The sequence below is a fragment of the Cupressus sempervirens genome, chromosome 8, assembly GCF_028749045.1.
Source record: "Cupressus sempervirens isolate cs-2001-9-10 chromosome 8, ASM2874904v1, whole genome shotgun sequence".
NCBI classification, from domain to species: domain Eukaryota; kingdom Viridiplantae; phylum Streptophyta; class Pinopsida; order Cupressales; family Cupressaceae; genus Cupressus; species Cupressus sempervirens.
This window is the reverse complement of record NC_143125.1, coordinates 498,743,725-498,761,375: the sequence shown is the minus strand read 5'-3', so window position 1 is coordinate 498,761,375 and position 17,651 is coordinate 498,743,725. Positions and strand designations below refer to the sequence as shown.

General features: G+C 35.8%; 1 protein-coding gene across 1 annotated transcript; it reads left to right on the top strand.

The window, feature by feature from the left end:
- Positions 1 to 658: 658 nt before the first annotated feature.
- Positions 659 to 3,504, top strand: LOC149543367 (uncharacterized). Its single transcript, XM_089795793.1, has 4 exons — positions 659 to 703; positions 1,548 to 1,611; positions 2,344 to 2,433; positions 2,527 to 3,504. The coding sequence occupies exons 1-4, from the start codon at positions 659 to 661 to the stop codon at positions 3,267 to 3,269; spliced, it is 942 nt and encodes a 313-aa protein (XP_089651919.1). The 3' UTR covers positions 3,270 to 3,504.
- The last annotated feature ends 14,147 nt before the right edge of the window (positions 3,505 to 17,651 follow it).

Genomic DNA, 17,651 nt, shown 5'->3' with positions numbered 1-17,651 from the left:
TATCAGTTAAGCTTCAAAGCCTGAAGCCAAACTGATCCTCTCCATAGCCAACGAATATGCAAGGCTCAGATTTAGGATCCAGCTTGCTTCTTTTTTCTTTGGGCACATGTGCAAAAGCCTGACAACCAAAAACTTTAAGATGAGAATAAGAGAGTCTTCTACCTGGCCATTCCTCTTCTGGAATTCTGAAGTTCAACCTTGAAGAAGGACTTTGATTAATGAGATATACGGCTGTATTACATGCCTCAGCCCATAATTCTTTTCCCAATCCTGCATTAGAAAGCATACACCGAGCTTTCTCCATTATTGTCCTATTGAGTCTTTTCGCTGCCCCATTTTCTTGAGGGGTATAGGGCACAACTTTCACCCTACGAATACCATTATCTGCACAATAATTGTCGAACTCCAGCGAACAAAACTCACCTCCATTATCCGTTTTTAAACATTTGATCTTATGGCCCCTTTGGTTTTCAACAAGAGCTTTGAAAACTTTAAACTTAGAAAAGACTTCAGATTTATTTGCCATCATATATATCCATACTTTCCTAGTACAGTCATCAAGGAATGTAACAAAAAAATTTGAACCTCCTAAAGAGCTTACCTCAACCGGACCAAAGACATCCGAGTGTACAAGTTCCAATGGTTTCTCCTTGAGATCATGTCCATCTTTCAAGAAGCTGACCCGCTTTTGCTTTCCGTAAAGGCAATGTTCACAAAATTCCAAATTTGTTGATTGGAGACCCGGTAGTTGATCCCTTTTGAGCATTATCTCAAGGCCCTTTTTGCTCATGTGGCCTAATCTTTGATGCCAAAGTGTTGCATCGCTGCCCATGATTGTCATAGCAGCCCCTATTTCAGTAGGCTTCTCAAGAAGATAAAGATTACCAACTTTGTTTCCCTTGGCAATTAATCTCGAACCCTTGGTAACTTTCCAAGTATCCGGAGATAAGAATGGATAATATCCTTGGGCAAAGAGCTGACTAACCGAAATTAGATTTCGCTTTAATTTGGGAACATGGCGAACATCTTTTAACAACCATTTCCCTCCATTTTCCAGCGGTAACAAAATGTCACCTTTGCCAACTATTTCGCAGGATTTGTTGTCTCCAAGAAATACCTCTCCAAATTGACCACCATGGTAGTTTGTGAAACAATCCGTACATGAAGTAGCATGGTAAGAAGCTCTAGAATCTATCACCCAAGAATCTAATTTTGTATCACTTGTAGAAAGAACTAAAGCACATTCATCTTTCTCATAGGCTGTATTTGCTTCCATGTTTCTCACATTTTCTTGTGCTTTCTTGTAAGCCCGCCAATTTCTCTTTGTGTGGCCAGGCTTACCACAAAACCAGCATTCACCATTCCTACCTCTTGACCTTGAACGATTGAGTGACTTTGATCTTCGCTGATAGTAATTATTATTTCCTCTATGATGGCTTCTTCCTCTTCTCTCAGTGCTGACCATAGTGAGAGCATCACCGGATGAGGAGTCTTTGTTACTCCTTCTCATGTCTTCACTTAATAAAGTGGCAACAACTTCATCATAGGCCAGCTTTGACTTCGTAGAGCTTGAAGTACTTACAGCTGTAACTACGGGATCCCAACTGTCAGGTAAAGAACATAACAAGATGATTTCTTTGGATTCGTCATCTTGAGTCATACCAACCGAGCTTGCTTGACATAATAGGGTGTTCAAATCATTTATATGATTTGACATTGCAATCCCTTCCTTCATTTTTAGTTTGTAGAGTTTCTTCATAATGAAGATTTTGTTTGCAACCGACGCCGTTTGATACATATTTTGAAGTTTGTCCCAAACATCTTTCGTTGACGTCTCATTTGAGACATTGAACAAGACATTTTTCGCTAGTGAGAGAAAAATGGATGCCATAGCCTTGTCATCCATCTTTTGCCAATCTTCATCAGTCATTGTAGACGATTTCTTAAACTTTCCTTCGATTGCGAGAGCCAAGTCTTGCTTAACCAGCAAGGAACGCATCTGCACTTTCCACAGGCTGTAATTCTTGCCTGTAAATTTCTCTATTTTCAAATCCTCCATCTTTCCAGAAAATTCAACACTGATTTTCCAATCTGCACACCTCGTGCTTTGATACCAATTGTGGGGTCCATTTGCCATTGCACCAAAAGCCATGACTGTTAGTGCACATGGAACACCACATAATTAACCACCTGTGGGCAGGGGAGCGCGTCGCATCACCCAACATTATCTATAATGTTCAAATATGTAATTAATATATTAAATATATCTATGAGAAAGAGATATTTTTGAAAACAGAGATTTATATAGTAATTAATTATTTGATTGTTTTAATGAAATTGCAGGGAATTTTTTGACCATTAAAAGAAAATGGAGTTCTGGAGATAAGGTGACTTTGTCATTACCAATTGGCCTTAGGACAGAGAAGATCAAAGGTAATGTTTAGAAAAAATCATAAGTGAAAAGTAATGCTCAATACAATTATTTCCCATAAACTAACAGATAAATCTAATATATATCCTTGGCAGATACTCGTGAAGCAGCTAAAACTATTCAAGCAGTTCTTTTTGGTCCATATCTACTTGTTGGCATGAGTGATAAGGGATGGAACCTTAAAGTTGAGAAAGGATCTTCAATAAATGATTGGATAAAACCAGTTCCAGCAATATCTGCGTCTCAATTGTTTAGCTTTCACCAAGGATCTGGTAGAAAAACCTTTGTAATTCAACAAAATAATACTCACATTTTTCTGAGCGAAGCTCCAATGGTTGGGACAGAGGAAGCAACTCATTCCACTTTTAGAGTGGTCGATTCTTCAAAGGGAGAGAAAGGATATAAATCAGCCATGGATTTAATTGGGAAGAATGTCTATCTTGAACTTTTTAATGAACCTGGAGTTGCTATTACACACCAAGGAGCAGACAAGCCAGCTACAATTGCAAAAATAACCACTGAAAGTGAAGGAATAATGTTCAAAGCAGTGGAAGGGTTAGATGGTAAAAGGGATACCATATCATTTGAGTCCACAAGTCTGCCGAGTTGCTTTCTCTTTGGAGAAGAATCATCTTCAAAAGAAATTTCATTGAAGTGCAAGGCTAGTACAGTTGATGGGAGTTTCAAAGATTCAGTTAGTTACATTGGAGCTCCAGGAATCAGTTCATATCATCCCATTAGTTTCATTGCTAGTGGATCAAACAGAAACTATCTGCTCAAGCCCCTCCACAGCTACATGGATGAGTTCTATACATCCTATTTTAACATCACAACTTAGAACCTTTTGTATGTTGGCATGTCAGTACAACATTATAAACATGCTAAGATTCTCTCATATTAAATTTTAACGGGATGACCTTGTTTAATAATTGCTGTTACAGAAAAGAAGAGTCATTTTCAATCATCAGAAGCACACAGACTGCTTTTTATTGAATAAGCTCGTTTCCTTGTAAGTGTTCTAATCACATCCGTATGAAACATTTAATATAAGCAACCTCTGGTGGAAGTTTTCTTGCCACGTTAACAAATTCCACGTTCTTTACTTCTGTGCGCCTCTTAGCCTTTTTTTGATACTTTCAAATTATTAATGTCCCGTAGAAATCATGCCTCTGGCAATGTACGTATGCGTGACAATAATTGTAGTTTAGAGTTTCAAAACAAATGGATGTATCTAAACTTTTTTTAATGGAATTATTCACCAATTGCATTTAACTAAATTTGATTTGAGAATGGAAGAATTATATTTTTAGGTGTTATGATATTTGCGAGTGTGACATAAATTGAGGGGAAGAAGTTTAATAGTTTGTAATAATCTTAGAGATTGAGATTGTGGCCACTCTTAAACATCACACACTAAGGAGAAAATTAAGCTTGGAAAAAATAAGTCAACTTTGACTATTTAACACTTTTAGTGTTAGAATGAAGCTTAGTGTGTGATGTTTAAGCCGCCGTGAGATTGTCAGATAGGTCATCATTCAATTTATATAAAAATATTTTACTATAATTCTAGGCTCATATTTTTAATAGCAATAAGCTTTCAATAAGATTAAAAGATTAGTTTCTAGATGGTGGTTGTGTACTAAAAAGGAAATGTTTTTTAATAATGATTGTTGGAACTTTAGTTTTATAGAATTTACAAAAATTGAATTTCAATTAATTCAATAGGTAACATAATAGATAAACAATAGAGACATTGGATGATAAGCTATTTGAATGAAGTCTAATAGCAAACCTTCTATTTGACATGTGATAAATATGTTTGCGTGTAGAGGTTCATTGTCTATCAATTTTTCTCTATATGATTCTGCATTTTATAATGAACAATGATGATAATTCAATTGCAAAGCCCTAGAAATGCAGTTTGACACATTTGGTGTGGTATAACTATAAATATACTACTATAGCATAGGAAATATCAGAGCACTCAATAAATTAACTTGCAAACTAAAAATAGTTCACTGTGTAGTATTATTTATTATTATATTATTTAACAAATATGTGAATACTTCTATGAAGACATAAAATATATAATTTGAATGTATGATAATGTATAGTTAATATATTATGCTACCTGTTGGTTTTTATGTTTAGTATTTTTTTTTATGATTCCAAAACTATCTTGTTTTTCGAAATCTAATTATTATCCTTTGTATTTCCTTTTTAAAGACATGTGCCTCAAATGAGTATCAATACATCAACAATTTTTTAATTAGCGGTCCCAATTAGTATCAAGTTTCATTATTTTGAGTTTGAAGTAGTGAGAGAAATTATAGAGGTCTTGGGATGGTAAACAACCTATATGGGATCTTTCCTTAGGGATGAACAATTTCAATTTATAGAAAGATCACAATGTCATAATTATATATAATGAAAAAGGATGATAACTCAAGTGTGAAGCTCTAGAAATGTATTTTGACACCTTTGGTGTGGTATAACTATAAATAAGCTACTATAGCATAGGAAATATTAGAGTGCCCAATAAATCAAAATGAAAACTAAAAAAACTTCATGATGCAATATAATTTATCATTATGTTTTTTTAAAATATTAATAGCATCCAAAAAAAGAGAGCTAACCCTCAATACACTACCATGGTAGCACCATCAACAACCCAATAACAATAAAACACTACCATCAACCTAATCTTCCCAAAAACATCAAAAACTATTAACTATTAACCAACACTAGATTATCATGAGTAGAGAAAATAAAAATAAAAGTCCTAAATATTGGCCTTCACTTTCAATTTCTTACACAGAAAGACCTCTGCCCAATCATCTACCAAAAATTCATAGAGTTTGGCAGAATTCTCCACTTGAAGGCTGTTCTTTTCATTCTACTATAGAAGTTGAAGAGTGATCATAGGAGCATGAGTTAGAGCAAAAAATTGGAGAGAGTGGGAAAGCTCTCATCCAAAGTCTTGAACCATTCCTTAAGGACCCCAATCTCCTACTTAATGTCTTTGACATTGCCAAAGAGCTCCTAGCAACCAACATAGTTACCCTTCTAAGGCTCCAAAGTCTTAGCCTATAAACACATAGTGTTAGTAGAAACCAATTTTTTGATGTTCTTGTCCACATGCATAGGGGAAGTTTCTATCATTGGTGAGTCATTTTTATGTTTTCTTGGGGAAGGGACCACATGAGTAGTAATATCCATAATGTTCATAGTGAAGCTAGCCAATACATGGGTTGTATCTTGGCTAGCTTTCTTTTCTTTTTACAGGTCCTAATCTCCTTCAAGGAAGAATTGGTCTATTTAGATCCCATTTCCCCTCTCTTCTTTGATTTTTTTCTCCTCCCTATCACTGGTATCAGACATTGTTTCCTTATTAATTTCCCAACCACTGTAGGCTTTTTGTTTCATCCTAGACATGTAGTTTGTATGTCTTCCCAACCTTCTCCTACCCACCTCATTTTCTTCTTCCCAATAAACTAGGTCAATTTGATAAGGCTTTTCAACTCTCAGATTTTGCTAGGCCCTATTTATTTTAGGATTTCTTGACAGAGTGACATAGATGGTTTTAGCATGGGCATCATAGTGCAAACCCCATCATTTCCAGGTGGGTAGGGTGGGTCCTAGTTGTTAATAATAGAGTGATGAGGGGCGAGTGCTAGGTGGAAATTATAAAGACAAATAATTAAGACTTGATGCAAAATATTATAAGTTTTCCCTTTCTTTTTCCTATCCTTAATATCAATTACAATGGCCTCAAGGTCATGTAAAAGAAATCATGGTATGGAAATCTCATCATGGTGTCAAAAGTGGTTAAGCAAGGGAAATTGATCAAAATATTAGATTCCAAATCTACCCTCTAAGGTGAGATATGTCATGAGAACTAGACATGCCTCATTCCATGGGACTAAGACACTTTCTATGCTAAACCCACCATAGAACCTCATCGATATTTGTTGGTAAACAAATTTGTTCTTTTTTGATTTTGACTCTTAAATGCCTGAATTATGAACAATATCTGATTCCAAACAGTTGAAAAGATGCTTCCAAAAAGACTAGGTATAGCTCCCTATGGTGGATTTGCAATGAACTATGTTTTATTCCTAAAACTAATATGGGGGTGTGTTCTTGACCTGAGAACAAAAGAGGTAAACCGAGTTAGGCCTAAACATGATCTAACTCAGGCAAAAAATGATTTTTGAAGGATTAATTAAGTTCCTGAACCCACACATCTTATGGACTCATGCAACTTAACCACTCAAAATAGGATAATAACTACTAGTAAACTAATTCAGCTAGAATCTAAGCTATGGGGAAGGAATGGTTAATTGAAAGGAAAAACATCTAAGCGATTCCTCTTTGAACATGCAATGACAATACTTATCACATCCATTCACTGCCTCAAAACAGGGGAATGAAACTCCATTCTTTCCTTGCTTCATTTCAGATAAAAGAGAAATCATATAACTAACAACTAACATAAATGGAAAAGAAAATAGTTGATACAAAATACCATTCAATCGACTTTGCAACATCAAGTACTTCACACAATAAAATTTGTTGACCTTTTATTAATCTATCAATTTCATACATATAGGATTTTGAGATGCTGTTACAATAGAAGTTCAATCGGTTCATCTCCTCAAAAGAATGACAAATGACAAGAAACTGGTTTGTTGTATTACAATGATTACATAAGAAAGTAAAAAGGGGGCAGAATATGAATCACTTCACTTTCTTTCCCTTTTCCATTTTTGTTCTATAGGCCTTAACAACAACTATGATTGGGATTAGCTCTTCATGCCTAGGCATGTATATGTTAGTGTATCTAAAGAGCCACTTAGAATGCTCCTTGGCCAACTCCGTCACAACATTCAATTGATTTGACAATTCCTCCGTGGCCACATGTATACATCTGCTAGGCTTCTGGAGTTCCACAACTCTATTTTTATTGTTGGAGGATATATCTGTCAGACTATCTATGAATTTGGAGAAATTCTCCTGCATGACAGTTATTCCAACAAGTTCTTTCCCTTGGCCGCTAGTTTGTAAATCTATATGCAATGCTCTCATGAGTTCAAAGACTCTGTCTTGGACCTTCTTCACTTTATCCTCTATCTCCTTAACTCCTTTCTCTACTAACAAGATCATTTCTGATTTGAATTGCATGCTCTGAAGCCATTTGAACAAAGGTTCATCTCCCTTTGGCAAGATCTTTGCTTCAACGACTTCCTTTTCCTTCATTAGAATAATCATTTTTAGAAGAGAGATACAATCATCACTCTTCACTCTTTCTCAGGCCAAAGTATTGCTATTTGCCAAGATGTTATCCTTCTCTGTTTCTAATCTTAAGGTAACATTACCAATTTTTCCTATAATAGAGACTCCCTTCAATTTGAGCTTCCCAGTCCAATCTTTACCAATTTGGCCAAAATGCTTATCTTCTTGAAGTTGGGAGATAAGGCCTTGAACTTCAGCAGTAGTAGGACTTTTTGTTACTAACACTCTAGAGATAGTTGCCAATGGAGTGACCAATTATTTGATAAATTTTTTCAGCTCTTCTATCTCAGCTTTCATCCTAACTTTTGACAACTTGAGGTTTTCCATTTATCCTTCAATTACTTCATTGGTCGACTTCCATAAGCCAACCTTGGTGTTGTGTCTGGCCTCTCCATGATCCACCGAGTGCAGAATGAAATTGTTAGTAGTCATATCTTCAATTCTTCCTTCCTTATTTGGCTTAGCTATCTCCATTGTTAAATGCCTTATTTCTAGATCTTTCCCAAGTATTAAAAGGGTTTTTTGCTTCTTCACTTTGGTTAGTGCAGATCCAAAGCAAATAGCAAGAGATATATTATCCTTGGCGAGGATGCTTTCATCTTTCCTTTTCCTCTTTCTCTCCAGAGTATCCTCCAACTAGGAATCAATGCCTATCACCTTGGAGGCAATTCCAAGTGAGTCTATGCTAAACATCTTCTTCTTAACTGGAGTAATTGCCATCGTAGTTGAAGAGAAGGGATTCTTCAGGGCCTGAGAAATGAGCTCAAGGAAGAGCTCTGGCCTTCCTCCACCTCTAAAGTTCTTTTAGTTCACTGCTACTTCTGTTTCCATCTCCTAAATCCACTATCTACACTAGGGAGCTACTTGGTTGCAGAACTGTAGCACATACTTGCAAAATTGGGCTATGATGAGGTGAGGAAACTAGAGTGACATGAGGAGAAGGAACTGGAGAAATATGAGGAGAGGGAACTAGGGTAACAACACTATCCTTTGGCTCCTCCATCTTCTTCTTAGCCTCTAATTGAGTACCAACTGTTGGGATTAAAGATAGAGTAACTAAGGGGGGGTTGAATCAGTTACTAACAAAAATTAATCCGCAAATCCCTTAGATGTCTTAAAGATCTAGTTACTGTTGATACTTGGTAAACAAATGCTATAACTTGGTAAATTAAATTATTACTTATCTTCAAGAATTCATGCATGTAATTGAAAACAAAATGAACACAAGAGACACCAGATTTAACGTGGAGACCCAATATGAGAAAAACCACCAAGTAACTAGTCACCAATTTTTCACTCTTTTGAAGTGAGCCATGTTGGTAGCCAACCCTGTTAAAGGTTACAATACACACTGTTAGGTGTGACCTTGTTAGGAGTGGCCTTGCTAGAGGTCTTTAGAACAATTCAACTAAACTATCACCTTGTTAGAGGATTTACAAAATGGCTGTTAAACCAACTCTGTTAAGAGATTTAAAGTTACTGCTACAATGGTTAGAAAGAAACAATGAATTGACCTGAACAAGATGCAACTGAATTTGCTGGTTACAGGTCTCTGTTCAACATCATTAGATCCTCCTTGATCAAATATGGCTCTCCTGCTCCTTAATGATCTCTGATCATCCTTCAAATTCACTTCCACAATAATCAATCTTCATTTGACATTAATTCCATTTCCATTTCATACTTTTTAGAATTCGCAACTTGACCTCTTACTTATACCATTCAAATTGTCATGTCGACCCATTTACATGTTACATTTACCAGTAAATCATACATTAGTTGGCTACAGATATTACTCTAAACAAATAAACATTATTTCATAAAACAATGAAATCCTTTACTGGCTGACCCTGCTTGATAAATACTACTTCCAAAAATTTCCTGAGCTAACCATCTTGGCTTGGTAACATTGCAATATCCTTAAAGTCCTTTGGCTGCCAAATTTACTCGGTAAGAATTGAATTTATTTGATTACCTTGGAAGCTCATTAAGAACTGCTTCTGCCAAATTACCTTTGATGACCGAGTGAGCTCGATAAGAACTACTTCTTCCACATTACCTTTGATGACTGAGTGAGCTCGATAAGAACTACTTCTTCCACATTACCTTTGATGATTGAGTGAACTCAGTAAGAACTGCTTCTTTGCTTTGCTGACCTTCTGAGCTCGGTAGACACTATCCTTTGCCTTGTTGACCTTCTGAGCTTGTTAGACTCTGTCCTTTGTCTAGCTAACCTTCTGAGTTTGGTAGACACTATCCTTTTTCTAGCTGACCTTCTGAGTTCGGTAGACACTGTCCTTTGCCTTGCTAACCTTCTGAGCTCGGTAGACACTGTCTGATGATTGATATGACATTTGTGTGACATCAAAGACAACACACAATTTGAACAATTTATCCAAAAATCTCCCTCTTTGGAATTGATGGCAACACAATATTTTATAACAGGATGAAATTTGAAAACAAGTCTTTTAATGATAGAATACAAAACTCCCTCTTACACAAAGTCTTATTATTTTGCAAAATTCAGAAAGATATGATAGTATATTCTCCCTCTTTGACAACACATGCCAAAGAAAACTCAAAACAACTGAATAACATTGTACCTAATGTACTAATTCATATGCAATGTCTTCATTGGTTTGCTACATAAAGTGATAGATTTTCAATTCTGTTCTTGTTGATGCATCACTAAAACTGTATTTTAGTGAGCTTCAGATAGGGGAATGACCCCTAACTTACCTCTTAGATATGAGAATGCATCCTTAGGTAAAGGCTTTGTGAATATTTCAGCAATTTGTTCCTTTGTATGCACATATTCCAATCTTATTTCCTTTTCTTGCACCAATTCTCTAATAAAGTGATATTTTATGGTAATATGCTCGGTTTTTGAATACATCACTGGATTCTTGGAGATGTTAATTGCACTTGTGTTATCACAAAACATAACAACTGGTTCTTTGATTTCTTGCTTCATACCTTCCAATAATTGTTTAAACCACACAATGTTTGAGCAATTTACTGCTGCTACAACATATTCAACCTTTGCTATGGATTGAGATGTACAATTTTGCTTGTCCAAGAAACCAACCTTTTTCCAAGAAAGAAAGCTCCTCCACTTGTGCTCTTTTTGTCATCAATATTTCCTGCCTAATCTGCATCAGTGAACACCTTTAAATCCAATTTTCCTCCAACTTTATACCATAATCCATAATCTTTAGTTTCTTTTAAGTATCTCATGATCCTTTTGATTGGCATCATGTGATTTTCTTTTGGTTTTGCTGAGAATCTTGCTACAATTCCTACTGCAAGGGCAATGTTTGGTCTTGTGTGCACTACATATTACAACTTTCTAATTGTAGATCTATACAATGTCTGATCCACTTCCTTTGATTCATCATCCTTGGTAAGTTTTAATCCAATACACATAGGAGTCCCAACTGGTTTGCAGTCTTCCATCCCAAAATTTTTTAGTATCTCCTTGATGTATTTAGATTGAGTGATGTAGATGCCATTCTTATTCTATTGAATTTGAGACCAACAAAGAATTTGATTTCACCAAACATTGACATTTCAAATTCCTTGTTCATTTGTTCTAAAAATTCTTTGCAAAGATCATCATTTCTTGTGAACAAAGTATCATCTACAAATATTTCTACCAAAATAATCTTATTATCTGGTCCTTCCTTTATGTATAAACTACTATTGTCATTAGTTCTTTGAAAACCAATCTGAATAAGATAGTTATGCAATCTTTCATACCATGCTCTAGGGGCTTGTTTCAGACCATATAATGCTTTATGCAATTTGCAGACCATGTCCTTCTTGTCTGGGTCAACAAAACCTTCAGGCTACTCAATGTAAACCTCTTCCTCCAATATGCCATTGAGAAATGCTAACTTGACATCCATCTGATAAGCTTTGTATCCTTTGAATGCAACATATGCGAGTAAGGTTCTGACACCTCCCAATCTTGTAACAAGAGCAAAAGTTTCTCCATAGTCTACACCTTCTTCTTATGAATATCCTTTGCATACCAGTCTAGCTTTGTTCCTTGATACCTTACCATCTTCATTTAGTTTGTTTTTGAATACCCACTTTGTTCCAATCACATTCTTGTCTTTGGGTCTAGGTATAAGAGTCCATGTTTTGTTTTTATCTATTTATTCTTTCTCTTCATTCATAGCTTCAATCCAACTTTCATTTTCTAGTGCATATTTGACATTTCTAGGTTCAAAATCAGCAAGTAAACAAGTGCCTTTCAACTTACTTCTTGTCATTGTTCCTTCTGATTTATCACCAATGATCTGATCTGGTGCATGGTGCTTTTTGACATACTTGGCTAACATGGGCTCCTTCCCTTTTGATGACTTGCATTGTTATCCTTCTGTGTCTCAACTTCTGGTTTTGATTCTAGTTGCTCAGGCTCGGTAGATGCTAACTTGGTAGCTTCTGTTTGCAACTTGGGTTCTTGTAGCTCAGTTAATGCTTACTCGGTTGGAACTTCTTGTGACTTGGTTAATGAAGACTCTGGAGTTGAGGATTCCTGATTAATAGGTATACTTGGCATTGTATCAAGTTCAATGTAAACAAATCTTCTGTAGTCTTCAGGTTCCTTTTTGCTTTCTTCTTTTGTTCTTTCTGCAAACTCATCAATTTTCACATGTGCACTTTCTATGACTTTGTGAGTAGATAAGTTTAAACATCTATATGCTTTGCTTTTGCAAGAGTATCCCAAAAATATTCCTTCATCACTTTTTACATCAAATTTACCTTTTCTAGATTCTTTCAAAATGTAACATTCTCTTCCAAATAATTTTAGATAACTTACATGTTGGGTTTGTAGCCATACCAAAACTCATAGGGTGTTTTGAATGAGTCCTTTTTCAGCTGTACTTGGTTCCAGGTATGAACTGCAGTACTGATAGCTTCCTTCCAACATTTGATAGAAATGCCTTTCTCAATCATTAAGATTCTTGCACAATCCATTATAGATCTATTCCTTCATTCTACTATTCCATTTTGTTCAGGAGTTCCAAGTGCTAAAACTTGTCTTTTGATTCCCCTTTCAATGAAAAAGTTATTGAACTTATGTGAAATGAATTCACCACCTCTGTCAGACCTTAAGCATTTCAATTTTTTGCCTATTTTCTTTTCTACTTTGGCCAAATACCATTTGAACTTTTCAAATGCTTCTGATTTCTCTCTTAGGTACATGACAATCATCATTTTTGAATAATCATCAACAAACAGAATGAAGAATTTTTCACCCGTATAACTTTCAATGCCAATAGGTCCACACAAATCAGTATGCACAATTTCTAGAACTTCTTCAGTTTGATAGTTCTTGCTTTTAAAACTAGTCTTTCTGATTTTGCCAATTTGATAATTCTTGCATAGATCAACCTTGGGTTTCTTTATGTTAGGAATACCTCTTACTTTTTTGAATTTACTGATCTTTATCAAGTTGTCAAAGTGTACATGACACAATCTCCTATGCCATAACCAACTTTCTTCAATTTGAGTAATAAAACATTAACATTCACCAAGTTCAAGATAAAATAAGTTACTGTTTGTTTGAGTGCCTGATCCAATCAGCTTTCCTTTGCCATCTAGCAATCTTGCTTTTCCATGCATAAATTCTACTTTGAATCCATTATTGAGTAGATGTGCCACACTCAACAAATTATGCTTTAGTCCTTCTAACCAATATGCATTATCACATACAAGTTCCTTGGTTAGTGATATTCTTCCTTTTCCTCTTATACAACAACGTTCATTGTTACCAAATCTTACACTACCACCATCATAGTCTTCAAAGTATTCAAACTTAGTTTTATCACTAGTCATGTGATGAGAACAACCACTATCTATGATTTATGTATCATTTCTGCTCATATGAGAAATGAGTGCCATTTTCTCATCATTATCAGATTCATCTTTCACAGCAACGTAGACAATTTCATCTTCTTCTTCATAATCAGAATCATTAGAATCTTTAGCCAAAAAACATGTTTTCTTACCTTTATCCTTGAATGATTTGAAGTCTTTCTTGCCATTGTACTTGTGACCTTTCTTCTCATCTTTGTTTTGCTTATTTGGGTACCTAGCAGCAATATGTCCAATTTTTTCACAAGAAGAACATATTAGAGGAACCTTACCTTTGTATTTCCCTTTGCCTCTTGAATATTTCCTTGCTAGCAGAGCTTCAACCACTTTAAGATCACTGTCTAAACTTTGTTTAGATTCTCCATCACTGTCTGATTGTGGATCCTTCATCTTTTTCCCTTTTTCTTTGAGTGAAGGCTTGGCTTCAAATGCTGATTCAACGTTCTTGGCAGCTAGAACATAATTGTCATAGTTTTTTAGCTTAAATGCAGTCAATCTTCCAACTATGGCCTCTAAATTTATTTTATGGTTTGCCTCACATCTCCTTTCTTGAATTGCAGAGACTCTAATTGCATAAATGGGAAGTAGAGTTCTAAGAACTTTACTTATAACTGTCTCCTCACTGATATCTCCTCTAGATGCTTTGATTGCACTAACACATGCTTTAACTCTTTCAACATACTTTGCAATGTTTTCATCCTCTCTCATCCTCATTTGATCAAATTGTCCTCTCAAACTTTCTGCTTTGGCTCTTTTCACATTATCATCTCCTCCATAGATTTTTTTTAGCTTGTTTCACATTTCAAAGGCAGTTTTGCAATCCTTGATGTCATCAAACTCTTCATAACTCAGAGTAGATGCTATGTCTATCATCATGTTAATGTGAGTCTTCTTTTCAACAATATCATTGACAGATAATGTACCAGAAGGTTCTTTATATTTTCATCAAGGCACTTCAGCCTCATATCACCAATAAAAGCCAGATGAAGCCTCATCAATCCTTGCCATGCTAAGAAGTTGTCCCTGTTAAGTCTTGGAATTTCTCTTTTGTAAGACATCTTGATCTTTAGCTTAGATCCTTGAAATCTTTTCCTGTAAGCATCAATAGCTCTAATACCAATTGTTGGGATTAAAGATAGAGTAACTGAGAGGGGGGTGAATTAGTTACTAACAAAAATTAATCCACAAATCCCTTAGATGTCTTAAAGATCTAGTTACTGCTAATACTTGGTAAAAAAATGCTGTAACTCGGTAAATTAAATTATTACTTATCTTCAAGCATTCATGCATGTAACTGAAAACAAAATGAACACAAGAGACACCAGATTTAACATGGAAACGCAATATGCGAAAAACCACCAAGTAACTAGTCACCAATTTTTCACTCTTCTGAAGTGAGCCATGTTAGGAGCCAACCTTGTTGAATGTTACAATACACACTGTTAGGTGTGACCCTATTAGAGGATTTAATCACCCTGTTAGGAGTGGCCTTGCTAGAGGTCTTTAGAACAATTCAACTGAACTGTCACCTTGTTAGAGGATTTACGAAATGGCTGTTAAACCAACTCTGTTAAGAGATTTGAAATTTCTACTACAATGGTTAGAAAGTAACAATGAATTGACCTGAACAAGATGCAGCTGAATTTGCTGGTTACAGGTGATAGGGACATGACCCAAGCACAAAATGGACACAACAAGAAAGGGAAAATTGTATTAATTGTGTAAATATACTATTACATTCAGTACAAAGAAAATAGACTTCAAACATGACCTAAGGGCTTACAACAGTATAAGTCTGGAGATAATTTCTCCTTATTATACCTCCTCTCAAACTGCACTCCGAACTGCCTTTTACAATGCCAGAAATGTTCTTAAATAGACCCCGAAGGGTTAAGGATTAGGAATACATTTAGAAAGTGCTAGTTGGCATCCACCGACCAAATAGAAGGCTCTACAAGTTGCATTAGAAGTCAGCACAAAATTAGAAGAATCCAGAATCGGTAACCAAACTTTCGGGAGGCATAACTTTTGAACCATAGCTCCAATTGACGAACCGTTTATATTTTTAGAAAGCTCTCGAAGCACTCTATAGCCCTATGGACAAGCTTCACTCATTAACCATTTTAGGCTCTGTTCAAGGTCATTTAGTGCCCCTAACCTGACTTTGAAGCATTCTTAGGAGGTCTCCAGAAATTGAAAAATTGCAATAACTTTCAAATCGTGGGGCCTTTTGACCTAATTCTTTTTTTGGAATGCTCTAAATTAAAATTACAATCTTTTGTCCAATTTAAACCTTCTAGTTCATGAAAATGATGGCTCAATTACATACTCATATTTTTTCGGCATTTACACATATCCCAAGGTGTTCAAATACTCTATCCTAGAACACTGATAGTGGATCTGTGAGAGTTGGAACCTTTATTTGACCCAAATGGGTATCCAGAAATGAAAACACATGAAATAGAAACTAAGTCTAAGTACATTTTTTTGGTTGACACATGATTGCTCTTATACCTCTGGATGCTCTTGTATTAGACACCCAGGGTAGATTGAAAAGTGACCTTGTTACTTTATGAATGGTAGAGGAAATCCCAAATGGAAAACCTCAACTGCTAAAATCCATGTTGAGTCCTCTATCGGCTGTCCTTTCCACTTGACCAAATACTCTTCATACTGCCTATTTCTGGTACTCCTACCCACACAACTATCCAGAATCTCCTCTATCTCCTCCTTCTTAGAAGTAGGAATTGGACATGGCTCTAACATTAGCTCCTCATCTGCACCATCAACATGATACTCTGTTAAGTCTGCAATGTTGAAAATAGGAGAAATGTGAATTCCATCTGGCAACTCCACCTCATATGCATTTCCTAAGTCATGTTTCTTCAAAATTTTGCAGGGACCAAATTTTTTCATTTTCAGCTTGTTGTAAGTACCTGATAGAAATCTTTCTTTCCATAAGTGTACCATGACTAGACCCCCTACTTGGAATTCTCTATGTCTTCTCTTTTGATCAGCCCTAGCTTGATACTCTTGATTCATCTTGGTAATGTGTGCCTAAACCTCCTCATGTAGATGCTTGATATGTTCAACAAATTCTTCAACTTTAGCACTTGTCCTCTCCCCTTGCTCTATCTTCCTCAACTCTGGTGTAGTCCTTGGGCTACTTCCATATACAATTTGGAATGGTGATCTACTAGTACTCTAGTTTATAGAGTTATTGTAAGCAAATTCTGCTTGTGGTAGAATCAAATCCCACCCCTTGGGTTTATCCCCAACTAAACATCTCAGCAAATTGCCCAGACTTCTGTTTACCACTTCTGTTTGGCCGTTAGTCTATGGGTGATGTGTGGAACTGAATTTCAAGTCTATTCTCATCTTCTTCCATAATGTTCTCTAGAAATACCCTACAAATTTAGTATCTCTGTTAGAAACTATACTCCTTGGAAGACCATGTAGTCTTACCACCTCTCTGAAAAACAAGTCTACAATATGGACATCATCATGAGTTTTGTGGCATGGAATGAAATGTGCCATTTTGGAGAACCTATCAACTACCACAAATACTGAGTCATTACCCCTTTGTGTCCTTGGCAATCCAAGAACAAAATCCATACTTATGTCCTCCCATGTCTTTGATGGAATAGGCAATGACTGATATAGTCCAGTATTGTGACTAAATCCCTTGGCCACTTGACAAATCTGACAACTTTGTACAAACTTCTTCACATCTTGTAAAATCTGAGGCCAAAAATAATGTTCTCTAAGAATGGTAATGGTCTTATCTTGACCAAAATGTCTTGCCATCTCTCCACTGTGTTTCTCCTTAATCAAATTTTACCTCATGAAACTCCTTGGAATGCATAATTGATTGCCCTTGAATAACATACCATCTTGAATCAGATAGTCTAACCACTTAGTTTTATCTATAGAAACAGGTTCTTTACAAGCTTTCCATGCTTCAACAAAATTAGGATCCTCAGGGTATAGATTCTTGAGTTCATCAAACCCAACTACTTCAACCTGCATTACTATAAGC

Bases quoted from the DNA above. Each gene is read 5' to 3' on its own strand.
- LOC149543367 (XM_089795793.1), top strand. From the start codon at position 659: ATGTCCATCTTTCAAGAAGCTGACCCGCTTTTGCTTTCCGTAAAG. The intron at 704-1,547 runs GCAATGTTCACA...ACTTCATCATAG, and splicing joins CGCTTTTGCTTTCCGTAAAG to GCCAGCTTTGACTTCGTAGA. The intron at 1,612-2,343 runs GTAAAGAACATA...ATGAAATTGCAG, and splicing joins TACGGGATCCCAACTGTCAG to GGAATTTTTTGACCATTAAA.